Below are 20,313 nucleotides of genomic sequence, written 5' to 3'. Positions count from 1 at the left end.
AAGCATGATTGATCCACCCCCATGCTTAACAGTTGGACAGAGGTTCTTTTCATTAAATTCTGTTCCCCTTCTTCTCCAAACGTACCTTTGCTCATTCCGACCAAAAAGTTCAATTTAACCTCATCGGTCGACAGAACTTGTTTCCAAAATGCATCAGGCTTGTCTATATGTTCATTTGCAAAGTTCAAACGCAGATTTTTGTGGTGAGGACGTAGAAGAGGTTTTCTTCTGATGACTCTTCCATGAAGACCATATTTGTACAAGTATCTCTTTATAGTGGAATAGTGTACCACAACTCCAGTGTCTGTCAGATCTTTCTGGAGGGAGTGTGCAGTCAAACGTAGGTTTTGAATTGTTTTTCTCACAATCCTGCGAGCTGTTCTGTCTGATATTTTTCTTGGTCTTCCAGATCTTACTTTAACTTCCACTGTTCCTGATGACTGCCATTTCTTAATTACATTCCGAACAGAGGATATTGACATCTGAAAACGTTTTGCCATCTTCTTATAGCCTTCTCCAGCTTTGTGAGCGTCAACCATTTTCAGTTTCAGATTTCTAGACAACTGCTTAGAAGAACCCATGGTGCTGATTGTTGGGGCAAGGTCAGATGAGTCTGGGCATTTAAAACCTTTGAGATTGACATCACCTGGTCTTCCCAGATGATGATTGAGAACAATCCATGACACTGGCAGGTCTCAGCTATGCAAAGGGGGCAGTGCATGCTATAAATTCTGCAGGGTGGCCAAACTTTTGCAGACACCATTTTTTTGTTTTCTGTTATTTTTAAAGTGTAAATGATGGAAATAAAATCTAACTTTTGTTGACATATTATAAGAATGTCTAATCTGTAATTTTTTCATCAAAGAAGAAATCCAAGTGCACTTGGATTTCTTCTTTGATGAATATATGCATGTATGTGGCGCTTTCTTGCCAAGATTTGTACCGCCATTGCTGATGGATATCCATTACTGCATAGTGTCAAGTTGAGTGAAGATCCACAGGTGTGTGAAGAAGCAGTGCCAGGCTAGCTGCCTCTCTTCTGCATTCTAATCTGTAACTTGATGCCTTTTGGAGATTTTTCCATCTTTCCTTGGCTTCTTTATGAACATTAATACAAATTTTTACCTGGGGTGCCCAAACTTTTGATCCCCACTGTATATATATATATATTTGTTTTGGCAACAGGATGAACTATTGTTTTTACATTTAATTCATTACAGTCGCAGCCATACCAATTATTTGTACTTTTTAATTATTTTATTATAGCATATGTTTTAGTGAGAAAAGGAGGTTTTAACGTGTATTGCTTTGTATGACGTCTATCAGTCCCTGCTTCTAACAGGGCCTGATAGAAGTACAAAAGATAGCAAACCTGGGGGCCTTTATAAGGCCCCCATCTACCATGAAATTGCTTTGCTGGAGTGCTGATGGAATGTCAGAGGAAGCTCTAACCACTTGGATGCTGGGGTCATTATTAACTGTGGCATCGAAGGGGCTAAATGACTGGATCAGAATTATCTTCTGGCTTTTGCATAAGGATTTTAGCCATAGGTTATAGCTGATGTCTGATGTGCCATTACATCGTCATAAATGTATGGCATTCACAGGAACAACAACCGGCACCATATATTCAGGACAGACAGAGAAAGAAGGGGTAGGTAAGAGAATGGTCAACTTTGGGAAATACCCAGAACATTAACTCATAGCAAGCTGTCCTGAAACTGTAATCTGTGGATAAATCTAGCAGCAAATGTTTAAAGGAGTAGTGCAGTGGTGACCCAGTGGTGAACAACTTATCCCCTATCCTAAGGGTAGGGGATAATTTGCAGATCGCGGGGGGTCCAAACGCTGGGGCCCCCTGCCATCTCCTGTACGGAGCCCCGACAGCCCGCGGGAAGGGGGCGTGTCGACCTCCGCACGAAGGGGCGGCCGACACGTCCCCTCAATACAACTCTATCGCAGAGCCGAAGTGCTGCCTTCGGCAATCTCCGGCTCTGCCATAGAGATGTATTGAGGGGGCGTGTCGGCCGCCGCTTCGTGCGGGGGTCGACACCCGCTATCTGGCCGGAGAGCCTGGCCCCCATACAGAGAGATCGCAGGGGGCCCCAGCGGTCGGACGCCCCCCCCCCCCCCCCCCCCCGCGATCTCAAACTTATCCAATAAAACACTGTACCAATAAAAATCAGTAGGTTGACTATGTAATGCACTGATCTAATGGGTCCTCCGATGATAAAGAAACTCTTTGTAGTCTCCCTTTTCTCTAATTGATGAAGGTGTCATATGAGCAACTCCCTTCTATTAAAGGAGAACTCCCTTATCCCCTATCCTAAGGATAGGGGAAAAGAGTCAGATCGTGGGGAGTCCTACTACTGGGACCCCCGCGATCTCTTGTACAGGGCCCCGCCTCTCCTCCTGAATGGTGCGTTTCAACCACCGCAGGAAACAGCAGCAGACACCCCCTTCAATGCATTTCTATGGGAGAGCCGGAGCGGTGCACTTGGCAATCTCCAGCTCTATAGAGCTACATTGAGGAGGCATGTCGGCGGCCGATTCGTGCGGTGGTCGAAATCGCATTTAGGAGGAGAGGCAAGGCCCCATCCCAATAGGTCAGACACCCTTTTGCTATCCCAGAGTTCTCCTTTAACTCTGAATGTCCTATACAATTTCTGGTGCAATTTTGATGCAGTTTTTAGGGCCATAGCTGTCAGTTATACAGTTCATAACGCTTACAAAAAACATAAAGGTATTACTTGTATTGTATATATTATTGGGATTTATTTTGTGTGTGAGGTGGTCTCTTCTTTTTGCATGTATTTTTCCTTCCTGTTGTTTTCTCTCTATATATGGCATATCCAAAAGTGTACGATACAGCAGCTCAACTAGGAAATGCAGCAGCGCCGCCACTATACAATGAATAGTACACGGTGTAGTTTTCTTTGTTTATAAGTATTGACATTAAGGCTCGGACTCCATTTTTTTTTTCATATTGGTGGTTTTAGTGATATGCCATAAATGTCTTATAGGTTTTGATATTGAATGGATAGACTGGATCACCGATAGCAGTGTTCTCCAAGCAGTGTTCCCCAGAGCCGTTGGCTGTCTGGGCATGCTGGGAGTTGTGGTTTTGTAACAGCTGGAGACGCACTGTTTGGAAAACACTTTCCTATAGGGATGAGCGAACTTGCAACATGAATCCAGTAATCTTAAGCAGAAGTGGTCGATAAGTTTTGTATAGAAAAAATAGTTCAGTTTTGCACATGCTCTGATTTGCAATCTTTATAAAGTATAATGGAGAGGTGCCCGCACATAGCCCTCTATGGGAGTCAATAAAGGAGTCCAGGGTTGTCCACCCAGACCTACCTCCAGAGAACAGCTGTAATATAGGGTTGAACCTGACTGTGTTTTTCAGAACAGAAGATGGTTTTGAAAAGGAGTTTTAACAGAAAATAATAATGCTTCTATATGTTACTCACAAGGTCATGCAGATGCTTTACATGTCTTGTTTATGTTTCTAGCTTCTGTATTTGGCTCACAAATCTGTTCTGCTGCTCACTCATTCTGACATCCAGGAAGGGGTGTTTCCGAGGCAAGTACTGAGCCGGCCTTTACTCCCCATGCATTCACTTCCTCCCTGAGTCTGCTGTGCTGGGTCTCCTCATCCAATCACTGCAGGCTATAACCCCCTCCTCTATGTTTTCAAAAAAGGAGTCTGATAGACAGGACAGGAGTAAGCAAAGGAGTGCTAGTCCCACCCTCACTTCCTGGACTTTGTCCCAGCCTGTGCTTCAGCTGGGACAAAGATGATGCTGCAGCGGGACAGGATTATGTTCTGGATGGTAAGGGGACCCCTAGTGGTCTTTTTTTTAATTTTTTTTATAAGCCATGATTTCTATAAAAAGGAAATAAGAATTTTTTTATGAAGTATATTAGGAAGATTTAAGGTTTGCCAAGATGTACAATATATAGAAAGTTTTTCATTCTAACAGTGCCCATTTAAGTGTAACCAAGGTATTTTATTAGTGTAAAGAAATAAAAACACTTTTGTTTGGAATGTCATGAAATTTATTCAAGTGATTTCACAATTAGAAGCTTGAAATTCAAAAAAATGAATTCTAGTAAATGAGATCACAGTTGAGTGACAGCATATCCAAAAACAATGGAACATTCAGTAAAAAAAAAACTTGAATATGAGCAAAACAGAAACCAGCACTCAATGTCATGGGAAAAAACCTGTACATATGTCAGCCACTGCCACATCATTACACTGGGATGAATGTGTTGTAAACAGGAATTACCTAGGTAACATTATAGAAAATGCTTCTTTGTATAGTTGCCGTCTTCTCCTATTGATGTCTATCCATTACACATCCCTTTTTTGTAAAGGATGAAAAAGCAATTCCACCAATATTTTACATTTAGGGTACGTTCAGACAGCGTATTTTATGCTGCAGATCCGCTGCTGAAGGACCTCTGTATGGTGCCCTTACATGTGCCTGCTTGGAGCAGCAATACACCACTACCAGCAGGCACACTGAAGCGATGTGCGTGGCGTACTCGCACACATGACGGCCGCTCCCCCTGCTCAATGAGCTAGACCGAGAGCTGGCGCGATGTACGAGTATACTGCACATGTGCATGGCGACTCACAAATCACAGTGTGTCTGCTCGTAGCGGCGTATTGCCGCTCCAAGCAGGCACATGTAAAGGCAGCATATAGAGGTCCTTCAGCGGTGGAACCGCAGAGAAATACGCGCGGAAAATACGCTCGTCTGAACGTACCCTTATCCTGCACAACAGTACAGACTGAGAGCCCTGTAGTCCTGGCCCCAAGGAAAATGACACCAGAGGCCTAAAAGAAATAAGACAACCATTTTTTTGGTATGTGAGGTGCTTAATACTTTAAGCAGGTAAATGGGCAAAAAACTTCCTATTTCTACTCACCCCTTTTTAGCTTCAGAATTCATATATAAAAAGTTAAAATTGATTTGTTATGGTCAGTGCAGGGCCTAAGGGTATGTTCACACTAGGGAATTGGTGAGGGATTGACGAGGAATGATTTCGGTCAGGAAATTCTTCAAATCTACAATCTTCTGCTTGGAGCAGAATTGGTGCGGAATTTGGCAGAATTTCTAAGAGGAAATCTGAAGGCTCAGTACTTCAACCACCAATGGGCTGGCTCTCAAATCTCCTTTAAAAATTCTATGGGATAATTTTGCTTAAATTCTGCTCCAAACTTATTTTGACTTTAATGTTCAATCTTCAGTTGGAATAGAATTCAGCATTGGAATTCTGCTTGTGGAATTTCCCAAGTGTGAACAGAGTTGCAGAAAGATCCTTGTAGTCAAAGAAGCTTTCATTTAATGCAGCATTTGAGCGGAATAAGCGAGCGGAATCACTCACGTAAATTCCTCAGTGTAAATATAAGGGGTGGAGCATGACACAGGCGTTCTCTCTTTGGTAGTCTTCACATATCTGTGTCATGCACTTTTGCCTTACGCTCAAACTATACCTTGTTGTTAACAAAATTTTGGGGCACTCAAGCTCAATGCAAGGGACTGCCCAAAAAAATCTAAGGATGCCCAGACCCTGCTCAACTTTGCCTCTCCATGGTTGGCCCACACCTTTCTCAGGACCGTTGCCAACTGCTTCTGTCCGTAGTGTTCCTTTAAGAAATAGATTGTGAGGCTTATCCCATAAAATGGTAAGGAAAGTCGAAAGTCAGGAACTAATATCTGTTCCGAACTTTTAAGCTTGGGCTCACAATGCCGTCGGACTCTGCTAAAGGGAGCTCCGTTGGCAAGTCCGTCGTAATGACAGGAATTTTTTCTCCGCAACAGACCCTATTCAAATCAATGGAATCCATCAGGACTTGTTTTGAGGCCATCTGGCAAAAAAAAAAAAAGAACCAAACCAACCCAGAATGGGACAGAGCACAACAGCAATGTGAACCTAACCTAAGCCAACCTCTATAACGGTGGTCTCGAAAGTACGGCTCCCACAGCAACCAATTAAATTTCTCATTGACTTCTTGCTAGTTTCTAACAAGTAAAATCTGAGCTCTAGAAGACCATGCTGAATGTAACCCAGAGGCCTAGCCTGATATTTTTATACCAGCTTACCCTCAATAATATCATATTCCCTCCTATAATCATTTACATATTTGCCAACATTTCAATCTGGGCAATTAGAACACTTGAGCCGTGTCCCACTAAGAATGCCTCCAAAACACCCACTTTTTCCATCCATTTGCAGAATTTTCAAGGCAAATAGTGACTGTTGAAAAGTATGATGACATATTATACAATGGTCGTCTACAACCGGTTGCTTTTCAGCTGTTACGAAACTACCGCCCCCTGCTTGCCCTGACAGTCCTGAGGCTGTTTCCATCGAGTAAATCTTGGCCACTGTACTGTTAACCTGATCATCCACTTAAAGTAGTGCACCCCCAGACATAGGTCTTCATGTGTAACTAAAGATCTATTGGTTAGACCACTGTTTCTCAACCTATTGCTTAAACCACTGTTTCCCAACCTATTGCTTAGACCACTGTTTCCCAACCTATTGCTTAGACCACTGTTTCCCAACCTATTGCTTAGACCACTGTTTCCCAACCTATTGCTTAGACCACTGTTTCCCAACCTATTGTTTAGACCATTGTTTCCCAACCTATTGCTTAGACCACTGTTTCCCAACACGGGTGCCTTCAGCTATTGCAAAACTACAACTTGCAGCAAGCCCAGACAGCCAAAGGCTGTCTGGGCATGCTGTGAGTTGTAGTTTTACAACAACTGGAGGCACCCTGGTTGGAAAATACCTAGACCCTACACAAACTCACTTAAATAACATTATTGTTGCAAAGAGAATATTCCTCGGCCTCCAAAAAATAGGAGAAATATTTTTTTGAAATTCGCAAATATACAAAGTTCTGAATGCCTGTTAAAAAGTTTCTTGGTAAAATAGATTGCTTTACATCAAAATTTACTCACAAAGAGTTTGAATACCGACAAAATAGATTATTTATCCATAAAAAGGGTCAAGAGATCGTAGATATAATATAGTGTGATTAATACTGAAACGCTTTGTAGGCATAAATCTATTAGAAGGTTAAAACTGCTCTGAAGTTATTGGTAATACAAATTATAAATTGACTTATTGTTAGTCTCCAGGGGTGGTCACCTTGAATACGAAACTCCATCTTATTGACCAGTAATTATTTTTTTTTACTTAGGCCTTATTCACACTGGTTTATTGTACATGGTTGACTGCAGGAGTCAAGTCCTGGGAAAAAAGTGTGGGAACTCACCCAAGATTTCCACTCAAGAGCTGGACTGGAACAACTACTCCTAATGGGAAAAGTGTTCCTTCTGTGGAAAAAGTGCAGGAACTCGGTTACCATGCGTTCCTGCAGGACTTGAGCCCTAGTTAACTGTTTGTATTCCTGAAGTACCGTGGAAACCTCCATGGGCGTACAACACCATAGATCCCTATTGGTTGCCTTACACAACAGATAAAGGTGGATGGTACAGCTGTTTGACCATATTTTCACAGACACAACCATATTCATTTAAGTCCATATTGCCCATTACAGCCATAAAGTTCAAACATGGCTGACAATAGCAGTTTGTTATTGGTCGGCTGACGTGTCTAATGTGTATGGGTAAGTGAAGTCTATAGGATCCAAATATGTCTTGCCTGAAGGCAACTGTCCAGGAAAATATAGATTGGATTTTCCTGCAGGGACAAACTAATAATGGTGCCCAATGTAGGGGGTTTAAAATGTCCCATCTACTCTTGGTCCTTTACTTTCAGCTTGTAATACATACTCCTCATTTCCCAACAAAAGTGTAATTTCAAATACAGGGCAAGCTGGTTAATTTACAATGTATCTGTAGATGAGGTCTAGTGGGTTCTGTAGGTTCTCTCCTAGTTCACGGACACTTTTTTAAAATCGTCTTTATCCAAGCACTTATGGGAGTAAAATACATATTTCACAGAAAAGTATGTTCTTGTGTCCATCAATAACTATTAGAAATATCTATAGCATGGAGGCTTGTTTAAATTTAAAAAGAATTCTAGAACACAACAATTTTCTAACACTGGCAAGAACAACCAGACCCTGCTGATTTGGCCATCACAGATTACCCCTCTGGCTGGCTGACCAGACGATCTCCGGCCCACTGGGGCCTGTTACTGGGGTTGAAAGATACCCAAAAAATCAGCCCAATTGGGATAGTCTTCATCATGTCTGACAATGACCCACCTTATTAGTCATGCGGGTCATCATTGGGCAGAACATACAGTAATATTATCAAACTGACATGTGCTTAATTTGCCTAAAGAGGTTGTCCATGTTCGATAATGCCTTCTTTTATGAAGTGGTCTCTGAAGATAACCTTGCCAAATAGAGTCCTGCTGCTTGGACCCCCAGCGATTAACTGGAAGCAAGTGATCAGTTACTCAACAGAACCACCACAGGAGAAATTAAACATTATATGGTGCCCACCTAAATTAATGGGTTGTTCCTATAATGTATGACATGCCGAGAGAGAGAGAGGTGAGACCTCTTGAACATACTTATAGAGTATTTGAAAACCGGTTCTCTAAATCAGACAACCCTTTTAAGGACCCAAGGAGTAAAGTAGAAGCAGGAATTATGACAACTTTTTGAATATAACACCTACTCAAATCTACTAACACAAAAGAAACCTTTCAACCAACTTTTCATGGAAATGTGAACCACCTTATAATGGCCACCAAGACCACCATAAATTATGGAGTTGGAGTCTTAATCATGAGGATACTAAAGTGAAAGAGCATTGGGGGTTGGGGTAAAAAGGGCATTCACATTAAGTTTCACTTCCCCAATCTTTAGCCCCTTCAAAATTGCTCCAACTTTGCTCAAAACTGTTCATATTAGCATAATTGTTACCTTCTTCTGACACATCTAAACATTGTGTTTAGACTGTAAAATAGTGAAGTAATGTATATACAGTATATATAGTTAGGACTTTATGTAAACATAGCATCAGATCAGTAGAAATATTAGGGATCATAAAATGCTTAGAATACAAGAGCTGGCTTGGTCAGACATCAACTTAAAGTAACAAATACAACTCCTCAATGCTTACCTATGAGAAAAAAATATCATCTAAAAAAATAGAAAACTCTCATGTCAGATGAAAATATAACACTGCGTAACCCGCAATATGCGCAACCATCAAATGAGCAAATCCCTTGGGGCCTAAAAGCCTGGGGATTTATATTTTATAATCAAAACAGAGATGAGTACTTTTACCAAAAAAGCATGCATACAATCGCTGTGGTCATACAGCACGGCCGCCATGATAATGAACACAATAGTGAGGCAGTGATCTGGAATTCTACAATGTAGATGACTACACGATGACCAAGCTTTCTGAGGCCGCGAAATGGGGACACAAAGCCATGTCCGTCTTCTGGAGTTGCTTTAAGATACGCTTGTGGAACTTGTTGCGTACACGGTTGAACTCCATTATGTCCAAAGGATCCTCTTCAATCCAAAATTTATGAAACTCATGCATGAGAAAGCCTAGGACAAAACATTCCAAAAATTATTTCAGCACCAAACCGAAACTCCACAAAGGAAGCGGAATCATAGTGTTCTTGTCCATGAATGACCTTTATGGTGTATATGAATACCCTGATAGCCTACTTTGAGACCCCAGACACTATTTACACGATGTACAACACAAAGAGAAACATAGCCGCACATCCACCATTTGTATTTTGATCTATTTGCTTCTCAGCATAATTAAAATACTAACAGATTGTTCGTATACATTTTGATCAAAAAGTACAAGCCCACTCGCCACGTCAAGGCCACCTAGCCAGATTGGGTCCCTAACCTAACACTGGCGTAGTGCAGAGTGGCGAACACTGCCTCAGAGACACCATGCCCACAGGGGGAGCGACCCAGTGGCCAGGCAGCCCCACTGCTGCCCGACCAAGCCCCTGGCTTTGGGCCGCACCACTCCACAGACAAAGCATCACAGAAACAATGGCCACCACAGAGAACCACACCAGTGTGAACACTTACCATGTGCTCCCTACCAGAGGGCTGTGAGAATGGAAGGAGGAAACCCTTATGCAGTCTCCTGCTAATTAAAAACGCCTGGGCCAAATGGGTGGAGTGGAGTGCTGGCCATGGAAGAAGGGAGAGACTGGGAGCACATGGTAAGTGAGCTTTTACACCTTGTTTACGCTGGTGTGGTGCTGTGCGGTGTCCATTGCTGCTGTGGCACCGTGTCTGTGGGGAGGCGTGGCCCTGGGACTGATTTGAGTGGCATTGGGGCCACTCTGCCAGTGAGGTGTTACCCCTGTAGGCACTGGTGTTGCGGAGGTGGTTGTCGCCGCCCAGTGCTACGCCATTTTATGCTAGGGAGGTTAGGGACCCACTCTAAATAGGTTGCCTTGATGTGGCGAGTGGGCTTGTACTTTTTGATCAAAATGTATACTAACAACCTGTTAGTTTTTGAATTGCTGAGAAGCAAGTAGATCAAAATGCAAAATGTGGATGTGCGAACTTGTCTGTTTCCTCTACTTGAATTCACTATTTACACTATGGTGAGGTGAAATGTAGACCTGTAATTCAATCCCTCCTCTTATTCTTAACAGAAATCTAAATTTCTCATTGTCATTTGTGTTACCTAAGCTGGCAGACTCTGCTCCCTTAAAAAAGTCTATTCCAAAAAGGCAGAGAGTCAGCACTGTGCCCATGGCTTGCTTATATCATTATGAAACATCAAACATAAGCTGTGCTGGCAAATGGTGGTGTTCAAATGAATTCATGTCTAGACTCTGCTCCCTTGATACCCTGGGGTGAAGCAAAGGCTCCACCCTCTTGACCCAGTGTAATTTAGTTATTAATTCCTTTAACAATCCTAATTTATAATAAACTGTAGACTGGTTCCTGATTCCCCATCCCTCATCTTTACATGTTGCCATAACTCCTATAACTCCCCTCCCTCTAGCCTTTTGCCTACCACTGTCAGGATAAGAGACCTGTCAGGGCAAGCTGTGTATAACTTGCTTGCCCTCTGACTGCAGAGCTTAGGTTGAAAAAAGTACTGTAAGGGTTAATTTCCTTTCCCCAGCTACAGACTTTGTGTCGCCCTGCTTTTCCTCCCCCTCCCTCCTAAACTGCCCAGAGACTTGAGAGCTGGGGATCACACCAATCATGGGTGTGCTTTTTTCCCGGGTTTTTACCCTCCTCCCACCAGTTTAAAAGGGAGATCTCTCCTCCTTCACCTCATTCTGCCCCTCGTACCCGGAGAATTTTGTCCCACCCTCCCTCCCCTGTTGGTGTTTATTTTGTGTTGTGTGTTTTCTGTTTGAAGTCACAGCTGGCGGTAGAAGAGTGAAGAGTTTACATCCTGGGGTAGACCTGTGCACCGGAGGGTGTGGCAGCACCTCGCAGGATGAACAGAGTTAATTTATACAGTTTATTTTTCTACAGTTATTTATAAAAATGTTAATTTTATTATTTATAATAAAGCTGTGGCCTACCCTCACCCACAGATAAAAATTTAATTTTGTGTTTGTCATTATTATTATTATTTAGTTGGGGAAAGGACTAGGGGTTTTAATCTTGGGAGATAAGGGTCTCTGCAGTCTAGAAAATCTCCATAATACAGAAGTATAAATATGTTCCCTTAAGGTTTTCATTCGGATGCTAGAAAAAAGGAAACTCAGCAAGAGACGCCCTCTTACCAATTCATGTTCAGGGCTACAGACAGAGGCGGCTCTTTTATTAGGCCACTTAGGTCACTGTCTAAGGCCTCGGACTGGTGGGGGCCTTGCTCTTGCCCCTATACAGATATACTATATTTGTACCTGAAAGACGTTCATAAATACTTACAGAAAGTTTGCTGAAAGTGATGCAAGGACGGAGCTTCTGGGGCCACATTGTACAGATGTGTCTTGAGGGCCCCACTTATCAGCAGGTTGTAGGCCAGGTCAGTAATGTTAATTCCAACAATGGCAAATGAATATCTGTATGAAAAGTAAAATCGAATACATATAACACCCCAATAATGTGCATCAATAGAAAGAAAACTGTCCGGGTCTTTACAATGTCACACCTCATGACTTTATATACATTTGATCTATGGTTTTGGGCAGGCAGTGTTATTAACACATAAATACACAATATCATATACATTAACAGATGACAATCCAAAAAGTCTAGTGTAAGAATATATAATAAATGGATGGATTGGGAACTCAACTAACAGGACTTAAAGGGGTAAATGCTGCTCAACATTTGGAACAAACTGTTACGAATCCGGCGCGGGGAGCCCGCTACATCATAGCCCCGCCCCCTCATGGAGTCACACCCCGCCCCCTCAATGCAAGTCTATGGGAGGGGGCGTGGCGTGGAGGGTTGCCACGCCCCCTCCCATAGACTTGCATTGAGGGGGTGGGGTGTGATGTCATGAGGGGGCTATGACGTCACAAGCGCCCGGCGCCGGCTCCAGTGTTCGGAACAGTTTCTTCCAAACGCTGAGCAGTGGAGTACCCCTTTAAGGCCATATTAAGGTGCTATTAAAACACTTAAAAGAGATGAATATTAAGAATAATAGATATCAACACATTGCTGACTGTTTCCAGGTACAAACAGTGAAAACACACCAAAACACTTAAATAAAAATATACTGTTTGGCACCGTATAGAGATAACAAATAAGTCTGATAACAGGGATGTTTAGAGGTGCCAAAAGTTTCTCATATATTTCACGTTTTCTGTTACAAGCATACCCAATGGCATTGTCAAACTTTTTCATTTCCCATTCCATTTTGCTGATTTTACTAGAAAGAAAGAAATAAAGAAACATACCAGTTAAAAAATGTTTTTTCGGGGGTTGGAAAGGTTAGGCTGCTTTCACACTATGAAATGTATCCGTTATAAAGATCTGTTCAGTGTTCCATTATAAAAAAAATGTGAAAATTGGACGTTAAATTAGCCATTTTAACCAGTTATAGCCTGTTAATAACGGACGTTATTTTGTGACGGGTGAATGAACAGAAGAAATAATGCATGCACTATTACTCCCGTTACTATCTTCCGTCATAAAATAACCGTGTAGTAGGAGATGTCAGCGCTGGATGAAGGAACCAGGAGGAGTGCAGCATAAAATCAAGCTGGGTTTATTAGATGCAACGCGTTTCGCTGCGCATGCGCAGCGAAACGCGTTGCATCTAATAAACCCAGCTTTATTTTATCAAACCCAGCTTGATTTTAAACCCAGCTTGATTTTATGCTCCTGGTTCCTTCATCCAGCGCCGACATCTCCTACTACACGGTCAAATTGCTTATCTACTGCCCCTGAGGAGGGCTGCGGATGAGGACACAAGCATTTACAGGCGCTTCCCATTATTGTGTGTGTGCACACAACCAACTCTGGTAAGCGGCGTGGGATAGATCGTTTCCCTTTCCCTATGGGCCTGACCTGCTGATCCCGCACATGGAGCGCCTTCTGCTTTCCTTTTAGGTCATAAAATAACGGCCGTTATTAATAACGGGCTATAACGGGTTAAAATGGCCAATGTAAAAATCCCATAGACTTTAATGGGATTTTCTAACGGCCGTATGGGATTTTCTAACGGCTGTTTAACGGATGATTTTCAGATTTTTAGAACGGAACATTGAACGGATCTTTATAACGGATACATTTTATAGTGTGAAAGCAGCCTTAGTAATATAAAAAAAAAACACATTAAGATGAGTGGGATGTTTAACCAACACTTAGGCCTCATTTAGACACAAGCTATAGTGGAATGGTTAAGAAAAGCAAAAACTGTGACAAATCCACAACCATTGTGAGTGTTCCTCGAAATAATGACTTGGAATGACTTTCACCTTCTGACTTGGACCTGACATTGCTCTATAGGTTTGGCACTTGCTTGTTCTGAGCAGTCTCTGCTGTGGGATTTTGTACTGCACTGCCCTCTTGGTTTCTGACTTCTGTCTTGTCCCTGGTTATCCCCTTGTCTACTAGTTTTGTACTTTATCTGGCCTGTCTGACTTCCTTGATTTCCTATGCACTTAGCTAGTGTAGGGACTGTTGCCAAGTTGAGGGTTGCTGTGTAGGGTGGATCATCCAAGTAGGTAGGGAAAGTGGTTGGGGGAAGCATTAGTCTGCACTGATCCCTACTACGAACATGACACTATAGCTCACAAGTAATTATTATTATTAATAATATTATTATTATGATCTTGTACAGCACTTCTGTTTTGGCACTACTACGGATTGCTATATGTGAAATTAACAATGTGAAGGACTACAGTTCAAAAACATTGCTTTTCTACTCCACTACTGACAGGACACTGCCCTTTTTGCTGCCCAGCATGTGAAACACGTTTCCTCCAATAATAAAGATGGAAGGGAGAGAGAGAGAGAGAGAGAAAAGGAGCAGTGGAGATAAAAGGAATGTGATCTGTGATGTCCTGTACTACAGAGAAAAATAGACTTGCATTGAGGTCGTTGCCGTGACGTCAGGAGCCTTTCGGCGCTGCACCCGGCGTTCGTTTAGAGATCGCGGGGGTCCCTAGTGGCGGGACCCCTGCGATCAGACATCTTATCCCCTATCCTTTGGATAGGGGTTAAGATGTCTAGGGGCAGAGTACCCCTTTAAGATGCAACATCATGTACCAAAATGAGTGCCAAAATTTCTGTGCAAAATATTGGCATCAACAAAGCCATGTAATAGGTCATATAAAGTTAGACAATAGAGTCTAAATTTCCTGGGTGGCAGTGCTAGTTGTTTATTTTATAGCACTATTATGGAAGTATGTGAGCACTGTTTGGAATTTTTATTTGGCTCTGTATGGTGGCATTATGTAGGTTAGACTTTTATTCTGCAGTTTTATCCTCTATTTACTACCTTCCCATAAAAGTATGGGTAGGGGCACCACATGCTTGCCCAAGGGCCTCCATGTACTTTGTTTTATTTGATTTTTTTTAACATTGGTGTATTTTTTCAGGACTGGATCAGAGTAGGGGACCTGCTGATAGGCCGCCTCTGAAGTCCTGCAATGATGAATGTGTTTTTTTCATAACTTAGTTATTTTTTACAATCATCTTGTAGTCTTGGTAATATTATTAGTATATGCCCCCGACTGCAAAGTATAGCGTAGTGTACATTTACAGAACGTTCATGCTGATTTTCACTGCCAAAGGGAATCCTTCCCAATTATTGTATTATTATGATGTTATTCCGAGAGCTCCTACTGTGAAAGCTTTTACTGAAGTTATTGCAAAACTGGAACAAGGACCTTAAAAAGCAACAACTCACTACCTAATGGCATGCAATGTATTCCTTTCTATGCCGTGTAGAGAAATATATGCAGGTTATAGGTGTGTATGCTGGCATTTACCATCTTTATAAGCAGCAATTTAAGTCATACTAAAAGGTCTTTTTTAAACTACGATGTCTGAATTTACAAAATATAACAATAAAGGGGTACTCCGGTAGAATTTTTTTTTTTTTAAATCAACTGATGCCAGGAAGTTACAGATTTTCTTAATCCTTCCAGTACTTATCAGCTGCTGTTTGCTCCAGAGGAATTTGTATAGTTTTTTTCCAGTCTGACCACAGTGCTCTCTGCTGACACCTCTGTCCATGTCAGGAACTGTCAAGAGCAGGATAGGTTTGCTATGCAGATTTGCTCCTGCTCTGGACAGTTCCTGACATGGACAGAGGTGTCAGCAGAGAGCACTGTGGCCAGACTGGAAAAAACTATACAACTGCCTCTGGAGCATACAGCAGCTGATAAGTACTGAAAGGATTAAGAAAATATATATAACTTTGTGGCACCAGTTGATTAGAAAACATTTGTTTTCCACTGGAGTACCCCTTTAAAGGAGTACTCCGCCCCTAGACATCTTATCCCCTATCCTTAGGATAAGATGTCTGATCGCGAGGGTCCCGCCACTGGGAGCCCCCCGTCATCTCTCCTGCAGCACCTCTGTCATCTTGTGCATGGAGCTTCGCTTCGCTTCATGCCTGATGACTGGTGATGCAGGGGCTGGAGGATCACACCCCCTCCCATAGACTTGCATTGAGGGGGCGGGCGTCACAAGGAGGTTCTGACATCACAATCCTGCATCGCTAGTCATCAGGCACGGAGCGAAGCTGACTCCCTGCACCAGATGACAGGGGTGCTGCAAGAGAGATCGCGGGGGTTCCCAGTGGAGGGACCCCTGCGTTGAGACATCTTATCCCCTATCCTTTGGATAGGGGATAAGATGTCTAGGAGCGGAGTACCCCTTTAAGGCTATGTTCACATCGGTGGATTTCTGCCAGACATTCTGCTGACAGCGGGCACCGGCAGAAGATGACTGTGCGGAATCCGCAGAGAAAATTGGCAAGTCAATTGTAAATTCTGCTGTATGCACGGTGCAGCAGTATCCCACTGAAAACCATGGAACTCTCCCGCAAGAGAATTGTGGTGGCCCAGTACAGGAGTTTCACCCCTGTACCCTTGCTGTCCTGTCTGGCGGACTCTATTGCAGTGTCCCCTGAGTCATCCCTATACGCTGTGTGTAATAAAAGGTTAATAAGTGCCTTGTATTATCTAATGTAATGTATATATGATGTTATGTACCTTTAAATGTTGTTACAAAGGGTTGTAACCAAGGAAGGTACCAGTGATCAGATGACTTGTGGGTGACCTATAGGACCCCTCCAAAGTCTCCCCCATATAAACCCTGGGAGGAGCTAGTCAGTCAGTCTAAGCTCTGCTGAGGAACAGTCAAGACCTGAGAGAGTTTCTGGTGTCCTGAGGAGACCCAAGGCCTAGTCACGCAGCCCCGCTTCCATCACCAAGTGCCCCACAGGTGAACGTCAAAGCCTGGTAAGCTACACAAGGGGTGAAGTCTAGTCAGTCCCAGTCAAGTTAGTCAAGTCTGTTTAAATTCAGCGTGGGTCTGCAGCAATGAATACAAGTCCACTACAAGTCCCAGCGAGCCCGCAAGTCTCTAAAGTCACTGGTCACGTCCTTGGGCCTAACTGAGCTGTAAAGACTATTCCATCTGTCTGCCTCAGTAAAGCTTCCGTTGTCCCGTAACTTGGAGTCGGAGTCATTATTTGCCCGTCCCTAGCCCAGGATCCAGCGGTATACCTCGGGTGGTGTAGAGGATAAACCACGCCCTGGCGTCACAAACACAAAGGGTTAATGCCATCTGCCCCTAGGGTAATAACATCTGCCCTCCATCATACCCTCACCACAGTATTTTCAAGTTACATTTTTTTATTTTTTTTTAGATGAAAACGGCTTATAAGAAAAAAAAAAACTTGCACTTAAGGGGGTACTCCGGTGGAAAACTTTTTTTTTTAAACCAACTGGTGCCAGAAAGTTAAACAGATTTGTAAATTACTTCTATTAAAAAAATCTTTACCCTTCCAGTACTTTTTAGCAGCTGTGTGCTACAGAGGAAATTCTTTTCTTTTTGAATTTCTTTTTTGTCTTGTCCGCAGTGCTCTCTGCTCACACCTGCTGCCCGCATAAGGAACTGTCCAGAGCAGGAGAAAATCCCCATAGCAAACCTATGCTGCTCTAAACAGTTCCTGACACGGGCATCAGGTGTCAGCAGAGAGCACTGTGGACAGGACAAAAAAAGAAATTCAAAAAGAAAAGAATTTCCTCTGTAGTATACAGCTGCTAAAAGGACTGGAAGGGTAAAGATTTTTAATAGAAGTCATTTACAAATCTGTTTAACTTTCTGGCACCAGTTGGTTTAAAAAAAAAAAAAAATATTTCCACCGGAGTACCCCTTTAACTGCATGTCTAGTAATTATGGGTGTAAAGTTAAACTACATGTGAACTAACAGACATTTCCCCACTGAATTCAATGCAGTTCACTATTAAAAGAAACATAAAGAGGAAACATTTTTGGGAAGTTTTTTAAGACTTAGGGTATGTTCACACTGAGGAATCGGTGCACAATGCCGCCTGTCAGAATTTCGTGGTGTGAACCCCTAATCCTGCGGAACTTAACTTATCCCCTAACCAAAGGATAAGGGATAAGTTATAGATCACGGGGGGTCCGACTGCTGGGACCCCCCCCCCCCCCCCCTGTGATCTCCTGAATGGAGCCCTGACAGTCTGCCGGAAGCGGCCGCTCCGACCCCCGCAGGAAGCCGCGGCCGATACGCCTCCTCCATGTAGCTCTATAAGAAAAAAGATATATATTTTACATTTCAAAATGAGTCCGGGCATGCTGGGAGTTGTAGTTTTGCAACAGCTGCAGGCACCCTGGTTGGAAAACACTGACCTAATACACCCCCACAAATGATTAGTAATCTATATGTCTGACATAGAGGGCATTATTTTAGCCCTTTCCTTGACTACACCATTATCTCCTCTGTTCCCTTTTGCAGATATCCTTCTGACATACACCCATCATTCTAAGTCAGGGGTCCTCAAACTTTTTAAATGGGGGAGGCCAGTTCATGGTCCCTCAGACCGTTGGAGGGCCGGACTATAGATAAAAAAAAACATGAACAACTTCCTATGCACATTTATATATCTTATTAGTGGACTACCCCTTTAAGTACGCAGCACAGTTCCCCACACATTAGGTTGGCAGTATAGTCCCCCCACATTAGGTGCAGTATAGTTCCTCACATTAGGTGCAGTATAGTTCCCCCACATTAGGTGCGGTACAGTTCCTCCACATTAGGTGCACTACAGTTCCCCCACATTAAGTGCAGTACAGTTCCCCCACATTAGGTGCAATATAGTTCCCCCACATTAGGTGCAGTATAGTTCCCCACATTAGGTGCAGTACAGTTCCCCACATTAGGTGCACTACAGTTCCCCCACATTAGGTGCACTACAGTTCCCCCACATTAGGTGCACTACAGTTCCCCCACATTAGGTGCAGTATTGTTCCCCACATTAGATGCACTACAGTTACCCCACATTAGGTGCAATATAGTTCCCCCACATTAGGTGCAATATAGTTCCCCCACATTAGGTGCAGTATAGTTCCCCACATTAGGTGCAGTATAGTTTCCCCACATTAGGTGCAGTATAGTTCCCCACATTAGGTGCAGTATAGTTCCCCACATTAGGTGCAGTATAGTTTCCCCACATTAGGTGCAGTATACTTCCCCCACATTAGGTGCAGTAGAATCTAAGTATAGGCACAAAAGATATATAATGAACATTTTGAGAAAATGATAGACGAGTTGTTCTGTGTGGAACATATATACAATGTCCTTTGCTTCAATTCAAGAAAACATCAACCTGATTTGTTTCTATGGCAGCAAAGATTTCTTAACAAATGTCCCCAAATGTCTTCCCTGCACTCTTTCATTGTGCATAAAATACTTAGAATTCACTTGTAGTGGAGTATTACGCAAAAGGAACATAGTTTGTATTCCCTTCTTTATGTAGAGCTATGGTAACTGAAAACAGCGATCCAGAACAGCTTCATAAAAAACAGCGTGCTACTGCTGGATGTCGACGTGTTTCAGCCTCTGAGGTCCTTACTCATGACTGTAGTGGTGAGCTGGTTGCTGTGGGCAACTCAGCAAATTCCCCAATGTCACTGCAGCACTTAAAGGGGTTGTGCGCTGCCCTGCAGTTCGGAGCTCAGCTCACAGCGTCCGGAGTTCATTACTCTGAACGCTGTGTGCGGGCTTCCGTGTTCGCGGTCGCCGGGCGTGACGTTACACCCGGCCCCTTCGTGATCGTCTCGCCCGCCCCCTCTACCAAAGTCTATGGGAAGGGGGCGCAACAGCTATGACCCACAGCTTGACCAATGGGCTTTAGTCCAGCTCCCCACTATATAAAGGGGCGGCCATTACAATTCACCCTCTTCTGCTGCAAGCAGCTCTTAGCTCTTATGCTACCTTACTGAGCACAGCAACCACCAGAGATCTCAGTGCATGTGATAAGCATCTCGAAGACCCCAAAAGCTACAGTCATTCCAGTAAGTCTCAAGTCTATGTCTGCTGTCACTGAAACTAGTCAAGTCCTGCATATAGTCAAGTCAAGTCCAATCTCAAGTCAAGTTAATTACAAGTATTGGTCCAGCAAGCTGCGAGGTCCATCTGGGTCCTGGCCACCTCTCTGGGAAATCTGGCCTTAGCTGTGAAGATATTTCCATCTGTCTTATATTCATTAAAGCCTCCGTTTGACCATAACTGGTTGTGGACTCTGTTTTCACTACTAGCAACAGGGATAGCGGAGAAGCGGGCGTGTGGTGTTCTGGAACCCTAAAACCACACTGGTGTCACGAACACTAGGGGTTAACAACATTTTGCC

The 20,313-nt window shown here is 43.1% G+C and overlaps 1 protein-coding gene across 4 annotated transcripts in view; it reads right to left on the bottom strand.

Annotated features, from left to right (window-relative positions):
• Positions 1 to 4,039: 4,039 nt before the first annotated feature.
• ELMOD1 (ELMO domain containing 1) overlaps positions 4,040 to 20,313 on the bottom strand; it is a 140,075-nt gene continuing 123,801 nt past the window's right edge. For all 4 annotated transcript variants that reach the window (XM_056561621.1, XM_056561625.1, XM_056561623.1 and 1 more), the window contains 3 exons: positions 12,795 to 12,845; positions 11,897 to 12,030; positions 4,040 to 9,568 (listed from right to left, as the gene is read on the bottom strand). In XM_056561621.1, coding sequence (XP_056417596.1) covers positions 9,396 to 9,568; positions 11,897 to 12,030; positions 12,795 to 12,845 — 358 coding nt within the window. In that variant the 3' untranslated portion in view covers positions 4,040 to 9,395. The remainder of the gene's footprint in view (positions 9,569 to 11,896; positions 12,031 to 12,794; positions 12,846 to 20,313) is intronic.

This window comes from Hyla sarda, chromosome 2, assembly GCF_029499605.1.
Source record: "Hyla sarda isolate aHylSar1 chromosome 2, aHylSar1.hap1, whole genome shotgun sequence".
In the NCBI taxonomy this organism is placed as follows: domain Eukaryota; kingdom Metazoa; phylum Chordata; class Amphibia; order Anura; family Hylidae; genus Hyla; species Hyla sarda.
The sequence above is the reverse complement of the archived record's forward strand: the minus strand, read 5'-3'. Positions and strand labels throughout refer to the sequence as shown.